Source organism: Nematolebias whitei, chromosome 11, assembly GCF_014905685.2.
Source record: "Nematolebias whitei isolate Nwh7 chromosome 11, NemWhi1, whole genome shotgun sequence".
Taxonomy (NCBI): Eukaryota; Metazoa; Chordata; class Actinopteri; order Cyprinodontiformes; family Rivulidae; genus Nematolebias; species Nematolebias whitei.
Genome location: NC_056508.1, coordinates 18799575 through 18813904, shown reverse-complemented (window position 1 = coordinate 18813904; position 14330 = coordinate 18799575). Strand labels below are relative to the sequence as shown.

Genomic DNA, 14330 nt, shown 5'->3' with positions numbered 1-14330 from the left:
GCAGTTTTAAAGCACTACACAGACGTCGTGTGTGTCTCTGTCACACATTAGTGTAATAACTGTATCATCTGCTTCCACTCCAGCCTCTGCATCATGAAAGAGAGCTCAGCTGTTGGAGAATATGAGGATAATCATGTCCGTATTCGAGCATGAGGAGGGTTATTAGTGGAGCAAGGCTAGAAGAGAAATCCCATTTTTCCACCGTTTCTGTTTTCAGAGTAATCAAGCCAAGATGCAACGAATTTATAGACTAAAATGATGGAACACAATGAAAATGTGTCGACAGGAAAAATTTGTACCTGATGAATGGCGCACTAGTTCTAGGTACTTTAAGTCAAGCAATCTGATGCTTCATGTTTCCAGTTCTTTTGGGTTTGATGCACAAACATTTTTCAGGGATGAAGCATGCAGAAGGGTGTCGAATTCAGTTATCAAAAGGAGCCCAAATTTTAAAACGTCGTCCGAGCCACGGGCCACTTTCAGCCGATACATTAACTCGAGTCAGATACCTGATATATTTTCTTGGTTGCAGGTTCATCAACAAGAGTTTGATCTGTCTCACTTAACGTTCTCTTTCAGAATCAGAATCAGGAACGACAGAATGATCCAGCCGTCTTTCTTGCTTCAAAATTAGCCGGCTGGCAAGAGAAGCCTATACTACATGATGTATTTATCAGCTTTTATTTAAAAGAAAAAATAAGAAGAGATACAATATTTTACATTAAATTATCATCTTAGGGGACTGTATTGCATCACTTAAAATACCTTTTATATTGTTATGTGGACTCTCATATTAGGCATACATTAAATATTTGTTGTACTCTGGGGCTTTATTATATAATATAAACTGTGTTGTGAATGAACTAAATAATGAATAAGTAAAATGCACAATTGATGGCATTCCTGTTCAAACAATCCAAATTTTACTAGTTAAAATGTTTCCCAAAAAATGGCAAAAATGAACACATTTGGTAAAACAAAGCAAAACAAACAAAAAAAAGTACAATAAACAAAATTACATCCGATCAAACACCTCATCCAACCTGTGAAGCACGGCGGTGGAGGGGTGATGATTTGGGCTTGTTTTGCAGCCACAGGACCGTGGCACCTTGCAGTCACCAAGTCTCCCATGAACTTCTTTGTATTTCTAAGTATTCTAGATGTAAATGTGAGGCCATTTATGAATGAACAATGTCAAATATTCTAGTTGCAGTTGATCTCGAATTGTGTTTACAAGAATCAAGCATGTCTCGATGTGTAAAACCATAGGACCGTTTCATTTGAACACCACAGTAGGTACATAATAAACCTGCTGTACATCCCTAAGGTTTTTGTTGAAACCTGTCATTACATTTTGTTCCTTTCAACACTCTCCCCCTCCGGTTTTTATGTTGTGTATCTATGAGGGGCTTTACATTATCTACCTCTTCAGCACACTCGCACATAAAAAGCTTTAGAGTAGAGCAAAACGTGAGCTTAATTATCCAGAGGAGTGAACTTAAAAAAGTTACATGAACCTGTTCATTTATTCATCTCCAAATGTATACAGAGTTTCACAAGTAATCCTTAAAAGTTGTCTTTTATTGGGATTAACTCACTGCTGTGTGGTTTTACAGGATGAAAACACACTCCAAAGCAAGGTTTTCCAGAGTGGTAATGCATTCAAGAACAAACAGGAAAGGCCCGGCTGATACAGGCCTTGACTAATGTTTCTTATCAATGCTGTTAGCACAGGATGTCAAAGTTATTTGTACAGGAAAGGGAGAGAAAGTATAAATAACAAGCATATGGTCTTTTATTCCAAACATACGTGGGTTTCTTTTAATGTGGGTTAAAAGTTTTTCTGTCCTGTTTGTAGCTCATTTGCTCTTCCTTTGCAGCCAGATGTAGGGGGATGGGGTTGTTTTGGGTTCTCAATGCTAAGCTGACCCGGTATAAGATTTCTTGGGCTCTGTACCTGTTAGTAGCATAATACTCTTGTGATGAATGAGAGCACTGTTATCGCTTGATTGCCAGGCTCTACTCCCTGTTCCCTCATGATTTTTTTGTGATTACCCATCTCCTGTGAGTCTGCTGGTTTCCCAGTCTTCCTAGTAATCACCTCATCTGTTGCGCACCTCCACCCATTTATTTAGTGAACATCAATCATTACCTTGAACTAAACAAGAACTTTAAAAAAGGCCAAAACCCACAATCCTAGCTCCAAAAATTCAAGGTTTCACCCACTGCCTTTCATGCCAAAGTTTAATACTGAAATCATCTTAGTATTAAAGGACTCAAGGACCCCACTCACCCAGCACACACACTTTTAGCCCCGCTCCACTCAGGCAGGAGTTTGTGGAGCATTAAGTGTAGAACCACTAGACTGAGGAACAGCTTCTACCCTGAAGCTGTTAGACTCATAAATCCCTAACCAGGATAACTGTAAGGGGAAAAAAATCACTGTAATGCCACTTTCAATGGTGATATGTGACTTATCTGCGCTGCTGATTATCCATGCTGCTGATCTCTTGTCTTTATGTTGCTGCATTCATACCCATCTGCTCACTATAGACTCATGTTTGGGCTGCTGTTTAATGTACCGTAGTATTTTATATTATATGGGTGTCCAAATACTTCTTTAAAAAGTCCACAATGCTGCTGCCAGAGTCTTAACTGAAGTTAGTAGGAGAGATCTCTCCAGTTTTAGTTTCTCTCCATTGGCTCTCTGTCAAATCCAGAATTGAATTTAAAATCTTACTTCTAACCTACAAAGCTCTCAACAACCTAGCTCCATCTTATATTCAAGATCTTATTGTTCCATATTTTCCTTACAGAGCACTTCACTTTCAGACTGCAGGCTTACTTGTGGTTCCTAGAGTTTTTAAGAGCAGAATGGGAGGAAGATCTTTCAGTTATCAGGCTCCTCTCTTGTGGAACCAACTTCCAGTTTCTGTCCGTAAGACTGACACATTGTCCAGTTTTAAGACTGGGATTAAGACGTTCCTTTTTGATAAATCCTATAGTTAGGGTTGGCTTGTTATGCTGCTATAGGTTTAGACTACTGGAGGACAAATTGACCTAATTTCCTTAAATGAATTGTTAAAATTGAATAGTTTTCATTTGATATTTCTATGTTAACATGTGATTCTTGACCTGCCATTGTGTATCCGTTCCTCTCAAATCCAGCCGGTCGAAGCAGATGGTTGCTTGATCTGAGCCTGGTTCTGCTAAAGATTTCTTCCTCACGAGGGAGTTTTTCCTTTCCACTGTCGCCTTCATGCTTGTTCAAGATGAGAGTTCTGTGATGGAGTTAAATTCAAAGCAGTCTGCTCCTCAGATACATAATGTTAAATCATTATTCTATATACAGTATATATGAATGTTTCTGTTCCGTGCCCTGAGACAACTTCTGTTTTGACTTGGCGCTATATAAATGAAATGAATTGAATTGAAATTGAATTTTATTGTACATTATTCGTGTTTAGCGTATATCTTTATTGTTTAGCGTTCATTTATTGCATACCTTAGTGTATAGCTTATTTACTGTTTTTTTTATACTTTATATTTTTACTATTTTTGGGGTGTAACTGGGACCTTGATTACACAATTTTGTTCCACCTCATGTACCACACGTGATGCGAATGCCAATAAAGAACCTTGAACCTTGATGTTACGTTGGGAAATGACAACGTTGTTGTTACTTTGGTCAAACCTAGAAAATAACCTTATCTGCAATCTCATGCGACATTGATATCGCGTGTACTGTTAGTGCTTCAAGTATGAGCTGTGAATGACTGTCAGCTACCGCCACACCAAGCTTCAGCAAATCGGTGGAATTATAACAGATATTTTGTTTTCTATGCTCAGTTGGCTGTGGCAGCCATCTTGAATCAGGCTGACTTTAAAAGTTAATCTGAAGAACTACAGTATAACCATTTATTACTTTCTGAAAGTTTCATCAAAGCGGTTTATAAAATACGTTTGCTAACATGCAGACAGAGTTGAATCTTGGCAGTTTTAACCAAAGATCTCACTCAATCAATTAATGCTCCAAGTACAACTTGGGGATCACTCTCAGCTACTACCACGCCAAATGTTAGCGCAGTATCTGAAAATCTGATTGATTTATAGCCATTTTTGTGGGTGCTAAGATTTATTTTCTGTGGCGACATCTTGAGTGTGCTTACTTCCAAAAGTTGATAAGTTATAGATGAGTATTCATAAATTATTTGGAGGTATCATACAAAAACATTAAGTGTTACATGATATATTTTGCTAACAGACTAAGAAACGAGTACATACACGGCTGCTGCACTTTCGCTTTTGGCAGGCAACGATCATCAAGATGAGGTGAATTAAAGCGTACTTGTTTGCATCAACAACATTTGTCCGAACACGCTGCACGTTGGAATGGGTTGGAGTTTTGCGTCTGATGAAAGAGGACGGTGAATTCCAGAGCTGGTCTTGCACGACTTCACTCCTGCTGTACGGCAGCTTTGAAGACCCATTTGAAGATGATGGCTCACTCTCGTTAATCTAGAGCTCCTGGTCGTTTGCTGTAATTTTTAGCAGTGTTTTCCATCCTCGGCATGTCGCTAATGAAAAACCAGCCGATGCAAATTTACCCATGTTTAGAAATCAAAACATACAGCACACATCTGCTCCAGATGAAGAAAACCACTCATAAAGACACCCACAGTAAAAGAGTAACCAACATGCAGCCCTTTAATGCTACACCCAATCTGAGCAGAAGTGCTTTCATGCAATTATAAAGAAAGTCAACCCTTTCACAGAAAGCTCTTTCATTTAGGCTTCACTACTGAAATATTCTAAAGCAGGAAATTCCCTTTTGAACTTTTGAACCTGAAAACCATCAAATTAGAGAGGAATGTGTTGGCTTTTATTCTTATCAGCTCCAAAATCAATGGTTGGTTTGCTTTTGGCAAGAGTGGAGCGAACTCCTCATGTTCCGGTTTGTAAACACTCGGTGAAATGTACAGAATGTGGCACGATAAGGCGGCTGTGGTTCACCGGTTAGGGCAGCTGTATGAGAGACGAGCGAGTCGGAGGTTTGATTCCACCGTGCAGTCACATGAAGGGACCCTGGGTAAAACACTGAACCCCTCATTACCCGTGATGTGTCCCATCGGGGTATGAATGTGATCTAAAGCCCTGATTAGACTCTACAGCAGGAGTGGGCTACATTGAGCAATCAAAGGTGAACAAAGTGACCTGAGAAACATCAAAGTTCATGCTCAATAATCCAGATTAAAAAATCCAACAACGTTCAGTCAGGTTCTCTGGACGGTTTCTTTTTTTGTTGTCGAGCCATTTCATCCTTCATCCAAAGGACTTCATCAGTCCAAGGAGCCACAAACAAACTGAGTCCCACAAGCAGCACACTCACATAGTGGGCCAACCAGTTTGCTGGTAATAAGATGGTTTCTGGGGCCCACCCTCTCCCCCGTTGACTCCTCCGAGGCAGCCATAGCCAAAGTGGTTCAGTGTTTGTAGCGTCTCAGATTGATGAAGTCTTTTGGGTGAAAGACGAAACATCGCAACAAAAAAGAAGTCGTCCAGTTTGTTGGATTTTTACCTGGATTATTGAGCATGAACTTTGATGTTTTGAACGACTTTGGCTATGGCTGCCTGAGAGGAGTCGACGGGGGAGAGGGCGGCCCCAGAAACCATTTTATCACCAGCAAACTGGTTGGTCCACTATGGGAGTGTGCTGCTTATGGACATAGTTTGTTTGTGGCTCCTTGGATTAATGAAATCCTTTGGATGAAACGTCTCAACAAAAAAGAAACAGACCAGATGACCTGACTGAACTTTGTTGAACAGAGAAAGAAAGTTTAATTTCAGACAGATAATCTAAAAAACATGTTCAGGATTTTCTTCCATTATCTATTAGATAAAGTTGTAGCACGACTCCCTGATATCTTCTGGAAGTACGAGACATACTTTCTGCAAAACCAGCTCTTGTGAGAAAATATTAGTTTGTTTAAAATATGCACAAAACTTTATATGTTGCTTTTTGGAGTCTTCAAGGTTCAATCCAGTTCAGAAAACACAAATAATGGCTTACTAGGCAAAAATAAAAGTCCTGGCCTATCTTTGTCCAAAAATTTTCAACGTATCCTTAAGTCTCATTGATAAAATTAATTCATCCATTTATTTTAAAGTTTTCTGATTTATTCGGATTAGCCCTGAGATGTAGTACAGTGCTGTATTCGAGTGTGTGGATGGGGAAGTGTGGGCACAGATTGTGTTGTGAAGGTCTTTCAGTTGCCTGGCTGGCTAGAAAGCTCTATAGTTCTAAATCCATTTAGCATTTATAAGATGGGAAAGTGCTTTGATGGAGTTTAGCAGCAGATGTTGCTGAATGAAACTGGTGAAGTGAAGGTAGAATCTGTCAACGGTTAAAAACTGAATGTTTGGGTGATGAACTCGTGGTGCATGCACTGGAGGCCTCCTTGTTACATCACAGCCAGCTGTTCTTGGACAGTCATTATGGGCTTTAAAAGAAAATATTTCTGCAAGTACTCATGCTGAAAATGGAGGGGGGCATTGTGTCACCTCCATTTGAGCTCTCTAATTACAAACACACACGAGCTAAGGCACGCTTTCAGAAACGAATCAAGTTTTAATGCATTTGTGTCGTAATTGAACGGCCATGTCCACCAACCAAAACAGAAGAAACAGCATCAATTAGAGGCCACGCACTTCATCATGACACCTCCACACGTGTTGACAGGTGCCTTTTTGCTTGTTATTCTAGCTGCACAGGATATTTTCAGGGTGTGTGATGTCACCAGTTTTGGATTTTGACTAAAAGTAATGAATCTGGTGGTAATGTCAGTATAATGGACTGAGATAATGACAGGTCTGGAACAGAGGAGTATCATCTGAGTATCATCATGGCTTCAGATCTTTTGAAGTGGGGTTCTGCAGAAAAGCTGTGAACAAATGTCCTACCTGTTGTAGACAGGTCTTTGAATGACCTCAGATTGTAGAAATGGCTTATTTATTGATGAGCTCATTGACTGATGAGCTAACAGCTCGTTTAAGTGGGGCCCAGATCAAAGAGGATTGCTGATGTTGTAAAACCCCCAGACAAAAATGTCTTAGTGGTTCATGTTAAAACTATTTTGTAAATCTTTAAATCACTTTAAGATTACACAGATACTTTCATGGGATTCTATAGTTTATTGCAAGTACAGAAAGTGGCAGCGGCAACTAGCTGTAGCACTTCTGGTGCACATCCAGCAGGACCATCTGAATATTTCTTCTGCAATAACTGTGTCACATGGAAAAAACAGAGGGGTAAAATAATATAAAATAGTGTTCAGATGCTGTAACAATTTTAGGATTAAATTAGATTTAATCTGGCAGCAATCCATCTTGGCCCCAATGGTCCAGTCAGAATTAAACTCCATTTCTTCTAGTTCAAAGAGCTATCTACAGCAGGTAAGATACTAATGTTCATAACATTTCCACTCGACTTTACAAGGTCGAAACTAAAATATATTTCAAAATCTCCTTTTGTTCAAAAAACAATAAGCTAATTATTTATTAGCCGGATGAAAAATACTTCTAACCAAGCTTAATTGAAAGTTGTCCCAAAGAATATTTCCCATACACAGAAACAACCCCTCTGAAAACCTGGAGCTGAGGTCTGTGCTCCGTGACTTCATCCAGCAGCAACACCTGGAGAAAATTTGTCTCTGTACCTAACAAATGAGAAGGAGAAAATGAATGGGAGGCAAAAAGAATGATGGGGAATAATTATGCTCTCTGTCTTTTAATAAACTTTCACACAAGTTCAAAGGGACGTGTTTAGATGCACAGCTGGCACAGATGCTTTATTATGAAGTTATGTGAAGAGGAGGGATTTCACCAAAACGCAGAAGTGCTGGATGTCATGTATTTAGGAATGAAAACATGATTTTTGTTTTTGTACAATGTGATTTCTGCTCTCATTTAAAGTTCTTATGTCAACAGCCCAAAGCTTTGAGGAATACCTTTTTTTAAACCGCGTGACTCTGGAGGTGGCATTTGATCCACTAAACTGTTTCACTCAAAAAGTAATGTTATAGGTTTGTTTTTCTTACTTCTGCTCAGCAATTAAGTTGTGTCTTTATGTCTGAAAGAAAAACCTCAAATCCAACTTGTTGTTTATTTCTGCTTCTTCTTTTCTTTGTTCTTTTATTGTTTCTTTGGCACCTAAAATGAGAGCAAGTGTCCCAGAAAACAAGTGAAGGCTCGCTTCTGTTTCAAATACCAGACATCAAATTTAAATTCTACGTCAAACCTTTTTATTTTTAAGAAGACGAATATCAAAGTTCATGCTCAATAATCCAGGTTAAAAAAAGTCCAATAAAGTTCAGTCAGGTCCTTTGGACGGTTTGTTTTATTTTTTTGTTGAAATGTTTCAGCCTTCATCCAAAGGACTTCATCAGTCTCAGTCTCAGCACCATCACATAATGGGCCAACCAGTTTGATGGTGATAAGATAGTGGACGAAAAAATGTCAACAGAAAAAGAAACCATCCAGAAGATCTGATTTAACTTTGTTTGAATTTATACCTGGATTATTGAGCATGAACTTTAATGTTTTGAACCACTTTGGCTATGGCTGCCTCAGAGTAGTCGACGGGGAAGGAGGTGGGCCCCAGAAACCATCTTATCACCATCAAGCTGGTTGGTCCACTATGTGATGGTGCTGCTTATGGGACTGAGTTTGTTGTGGCTCCTCGGACTGATGAAGTCCTTTGGATAAAGGACGAAATGTTGCAACAACAAAAAAGAAACCGTCCGTAGGACCTGACTGAACTTTACTGGATTAAGAAGATAAAGTTTAACAAGTTTAACATCCATGTTGTTGTTTTTTATTGTTCTGAAACACTGGCTGCAATGAGAAGGTGAAGTGCAGGTTTTAATGTTTCTGTTTGGTTCCAGTGTCTGTCAGGGAGCTGGTGAAGAGCTGCTGTGAGACCGGAGAGAAATGGGCTTCAGCTAATGGCCACTGCAGCGACATGGAGCCTCCCACAAAAGACCGGCACTCCATTTGCTGGTGAGCCCATTACGTATAGCGCTCGTGCTTGGAACCTAACAACAAAGTGGTTATCTTGAGAAATGAAACAGAACTGGTTTTCATGCTAGATTAATTACACTTCATCTTCAGAACTTTGATTAAACCTACCATTTGAATTTCACCTTTGGATTGTAGTCCTGCAGCAAACCTCAGGTGAAGATGCCGTTCCTCTTGCAGTCCGTTTCTAATGTGTGTGCCCGTCTCCATCAGGACTGCCCAACAACAGTGCTGCTTCGGTTCCCTGAAAGAAAGCCGGTGCTCGGCAGGAATTAATGCAGCCAGAGCAGGAAGTGTGTGTGAGGAGGACTCTGGCAGGGAATGTGGGATAGATTCCTACAAGGCAAGTATGATGACAACAAGAGCTTCACATATTCTGAACTTTAAACATGAGCAGGGTACATCTGATGGTTCAGTTTTCCAAAAAATAATAGAACAATTATTTACAGTCCAGCACAATGAAAGGCAGACATTTAAAAAGCTGCCTGTGGGTGTTGCTTTGACTGCCTGTTAGCAAAATATTTTATAAACCAGAGGAAGAATTTCAAATAAACTCTCAAAGGTATCACTGGTTGGTTGTCCATTCCAACTCAACCCAGTTCAAGATGGCAACCACAGACAACAAAAATTAGAAATTACACAAAACGGCTGTGATTCAATCAGTTTGACAGATTTTGAGCTAAAGTTTGGTGTAGTGGTAGCTGAGAGTCGTTTACAACATACAGGTATAACTCTACTCGGGGCTTAATTTGTAAACTGATCAATGCCGGAATGCAAATAGTGGGCGGGGTGGGGGGGGCGTGTTTTTCCCACAAAATTTTGAATAAAGTAGATGTGATATCCTGCATTTAGGTGTATTTTAACTGGTTAAACATCTACATTTAACTACATTTGTAAACACTACACTTCTGTCAAGCAGCTTACCCCCACTCATTACTGGACAGTTCCGAGCCCAATACTGTCCCTGCTCGTTGTTGTTCGACTCCACATGTGAAACGTCCAGGCGCCTGCCCGCGTACAACTGCCTGGTTAGTTCGGCACTCACCCCACCACTCTTTTAGGGGCGGAGATTTTTTAAGGGTAGCGGGGAAATGCCACTTGAAGAGGCAGCTCATATGCTCGTAAGTGGCTGTTGTGTTTAAAATGAGTGTTTATGTAATTATTTTCAGTTTACATTTCCAATATGAGTTTTGTTATTTCAAGGCAGTCATATTTGTTCATAACTTGGTTATTAGTAAGCCTGAGAGTTACCAAATCCAAGCAAACAGTTACCGGAACGCACCCTGTCAAAATTAAAAACTTCCCGGATCCTGTTCCGGAAAGATCTGGGTTAAATTAAGTATTGACGCTACTCATTAAATAAGATCTTTGCTTAAAATGACATTGTTTTCCATAGGAGTCAACCCTGTTTGTCTATTATCAAATATATAAAGATATTCATGAAAGCTTCACAAAGTAATATCTATAGATGTGGATGTACGTCTATGAAGTTCGTCAGAGTTGATCCACATTAACCAACAGAAAATGGCTAAAAGTCTTACAATTGAATAATTATCGAGCTAAAATTTGAAGTGGTAATGCCATACTTGCCGCCGTACACAACACACCACCGTATAAGTCGCATCAGTCCAAATATGTCTAATAAAGTGGAAAAAGACATAAATATGTCACTTAGCCATATAAGACGCATCTATTATGTGTCACCGCTGACCACCCGGAAACGTGAGCCTGTGTTGTGCTAAAAATCAATTGGCTACCAAATGATGGTTGCGGGAGCGTGCACGGGAGGACTTTAACAAGAATTTAATAAAATTACCACTTAAAAACAATTATTTGTTTGCTCAACATTGTAGTAAAGGTGTGTCTCAGTCTAAATGTTCCTTAATAAATGCACTTTAACGGTCAAATCATCTTCATTTCAAAAGCCGATTCACAGCTGCAGGAGCGTGCAGAGGGAGGACTTGCTGTGCATTTCTTCGAAATTTAACAAGATAAGCACCTAAAACAATTATTTGTTTGCTCAACTTTATAGTAAAGGTGTGTCTCAGTCTAACTTTTACTTAATAAATGCACTTTAATGGTCAAATCAGCTGCATTTCTCCTGGGCGGCGCAACGAAATGCAGCTGATTTGACGTTTGCTCCAGGAGTTCTGGAGCGAGATGAAGGTGGCTGCTATGGCAAGCCAAGTGTCTCATTAATAGCCACTTTTACCTATTAATGAGACACTTGGCTTGCCGCTTGCAATATTAGTTGAGGGCCCCCTATGTCTGACAATATGTTCAATATTTTCCATGTCAGAATGAATTAAATCCTCAGATCTCAGACAAAAATTGGTTTATAAATATGGGGGGGGGAACATAAATAAGTCGCTTCGCTGTATAAGTCGCAGGCCTGCTAATTTATGCAAAAAACTGCAACTTATACAGCGAAAACTACGGTAACTGAGAATCATTCACAACATTTTCCATAGAACATAATGTCATTTTCTAGGTTTATCAAAATGGCTACAACTGTCATTGCTTCACAAAAGATGTTTTTAGTCCAAAACTCTGGCATGAAGGAGGCCGGCCATGCATCTCTTTAAGGAAGGCTAGTTTCATTTACATATGTGTTAGAAATGTGAACTTTTACTACTTAACCCCTGATATAACACTATTTAAATATCCTTTGTTCAGTACACATTCCTTTAAATCCTTCGTATAGACACTGTGTCAGGTTCAGTACCTAACCATCAATTTCCTCATTTAACCATTTTTCATGTATTAAGAAAGAATGGTTGGTAATAATTGCCCTTTTGGTTTCGATTTCCAAAACCAAAACTCACATATATTTTTAACTTTTTAAGAATATCTCCACCAATTCATGTCAAAGATTTTCTTCAGACAATGACTGGAAGCACACACCTACACAAGCTGCATCGATGTAAATGACTCGTCATGACAACGACTGCACCTCTGCAAGCGATTAGTCTGCAGCGAGAAACTTTAGTCTGGATTTCCACAGAGGATTACTGTTGTGATGATTTTCTTTCACCACATCATTATTCTTTTTAATTTAGCACATATCGCTCTGGAGGATTTCTAGTCCTTCAAACTTCATTATCTTCAGAGCAGACCTCAGCAAATAGAAATGTCAAGTGTCAATTCATTTTCTAAACATAAACTGATAACTGATAAGTAAAACAACAGCGGTGGTCGATGAAATGTTATTATGGCTCCTGCTGATAGTCCAATTAGTACCGCCTGGATCATTTTTATGCATCCATCTGTTATATTTACTCGCTTGATCCTGTTTGGCAACGATGGGAGTAGGAGACCATCTCCAGAGGTCATAGGATGAGAGGTGGGGACCCTGGACAGTCGCTCACAGAGCCCAACCGTGCACTCACACTTGCACCCAAGTACAATTTCAAGTCTCCAGTCAATCTAATATGCACGTTTTTTGACCTGTGGATGAAAATATCTGGAGAAATCCCACATGTGCATGGTCACAGAAAGGTTTCAGACCTTTTTGCTGTGAGGTGGCAGCTTTAACCTTTTGTAGAGAAATGATTAAATCGTCCTGAAACATTTATTTAAAACAAATTAATCTTGTATGTATGATAATGTAAACTATTCTGAGAGTAATTAATGATTATAGGAACCTAAAATGTTATTACCATAAATGTAATACAAGATACATCCATCCATCCATCCATCCAGCCAGCCATCCATCCATCCATCCATCCATCCATCCATCCATCCATCCATCCATCCATCCATCCATCCATCCATCCATCCATCCATCCATCCATCCATCCATCCAGCCAGCCAGCCAGCCAGCCAGCCAGCCATCCAGCCAGCCAGCCATCCATCCATCCATCCGAAGTCGGATCCTGGGGGCAGCAGCTTGAGCAGGGAGGTCCAGACATCTCTTTACACAGCCACCTCTTCCAGCTCTTCTGGGGTGATTCCAAGACGTTCCCAGGACAATCGAGATATATATAGTCTCTCCAATGTGTCCTGGGTCTTCCCTGGAGTTTCCTCCCAGTTGGACATGCCTGAAGTACCTTTACCAGATGCCCGAACCACCTCAACTGGCTCCTCTCGACGTGGAGTAGCAGTGTTCTACTCCAAGTCTCTCCTGAATAACTAAACTTCTCACCCTATCTCTAAGGGAGAGTTTTGCCTTACAGCTCAGCTCCCTCTTCACCACAAAGGACCGGCACAGAATCTGCAATACTGCAGATGCTGCACCAATCTGTCTGTCAATCTCATGCTCCATTCTTCCCTCACTTGTGAACAAAACCCTGAGATACTTGAACTCTTCCACTTGAGGCAGAACCTCACCCTCGACCTGAAGAGAGCAATCCACTCTTTTCCGACTGAGGACCATGGCCTCAGATTTGGAGGTGCTGATTCTCATCCCAGCCGAAGACCAGGAACACACTTGGGTCAAACATACTTGGAGAACGCACAGAGAAATCATGCTGGTGAGCTAGTCCTACAGTGAGCACAGATAATCCGACAAGGACTGACAAAAACCAGGGCGTACTGCAGTCAGAAAGATTTCACCTGCAGTTTTTTACTGCTGTGATAAACCTTCAGTTCAAAAGGTGGTGCTTTTATACATTTGACCTCAAACTAATACAAACACGATTCAGAAGAGGCAATCACACTGGTCATCATATTAAAGCTAGCACTTAAAGAGCTGCAGTGGTTAAAGCAAGTCTTGTTTTCTGTAAAATGTTGTTTACTTTTTATGTAAAGTGATTTAAATAAAACGCCATCATCCAGCATTGTTTGTCTGACTTGCAGGAGTGCTGTGGCTGCTGCTCGCTTGGGCTGCAGTTCCTCAAAGCAGGCCATCGCTGTGAAGCCCACCAGCACATGGGTTTCCACTGCCGACACGTCTTTCTGAGCTGCTGTGAGGGGGAGGAGGGGAGGCACACCGTCAGAGAGAGGCCTGCTCTGGAATCCACTCCGCCTCCGAGAAAAGGTCTTCACCTAAATGATAACACACAAAAGAGAAGCTGATAAGGAGGGATGCAAGGCAGTAGGAAGTAGGGGTACAACGAGTGCTGCAGCACCTCCTGATGGATGCCAGAGGAAATGCACTCTCAAATACAGCAGTCTCTCGTTTATCGCGGGGATCTGTACCCTGAAGAACCGTGATAAGTGAAAAACTGCCAAGTAGGAATACTAGTACAAGTAGTAAGTAGTAGATTATTTTAGTACATATTTAGTATATATATATATATATATATATATATATA

The 14330-nt window shown here is 40.3% G+C and overlaps 1 protein-coding gene across 1 annotated transcript in view; it reads left to right on the top strand.

Moving 5' to 3' along the window:
* Positions 1–14330, top strand: part of fbln2 (fibulin 2) — a 41112-nt gene that overhangs the window by 3284 nt on the left and 23498 nt on the right. The window contains exons 2-4 of the mRNA XM_037683966.1: positions 8943–9057; positions 9289–9418; positions 13873–14053. Of these exons, the coding sequence (XP_037539894.1) occupies positions 8943–9057; positions 9289–9418; positions 13873–14053 (426 nt within the window). The remainder of the gene's footprint in view (positions 1–8942; positions 9058–9288; positions 9419–13872; positions 14054–14330) is intronic.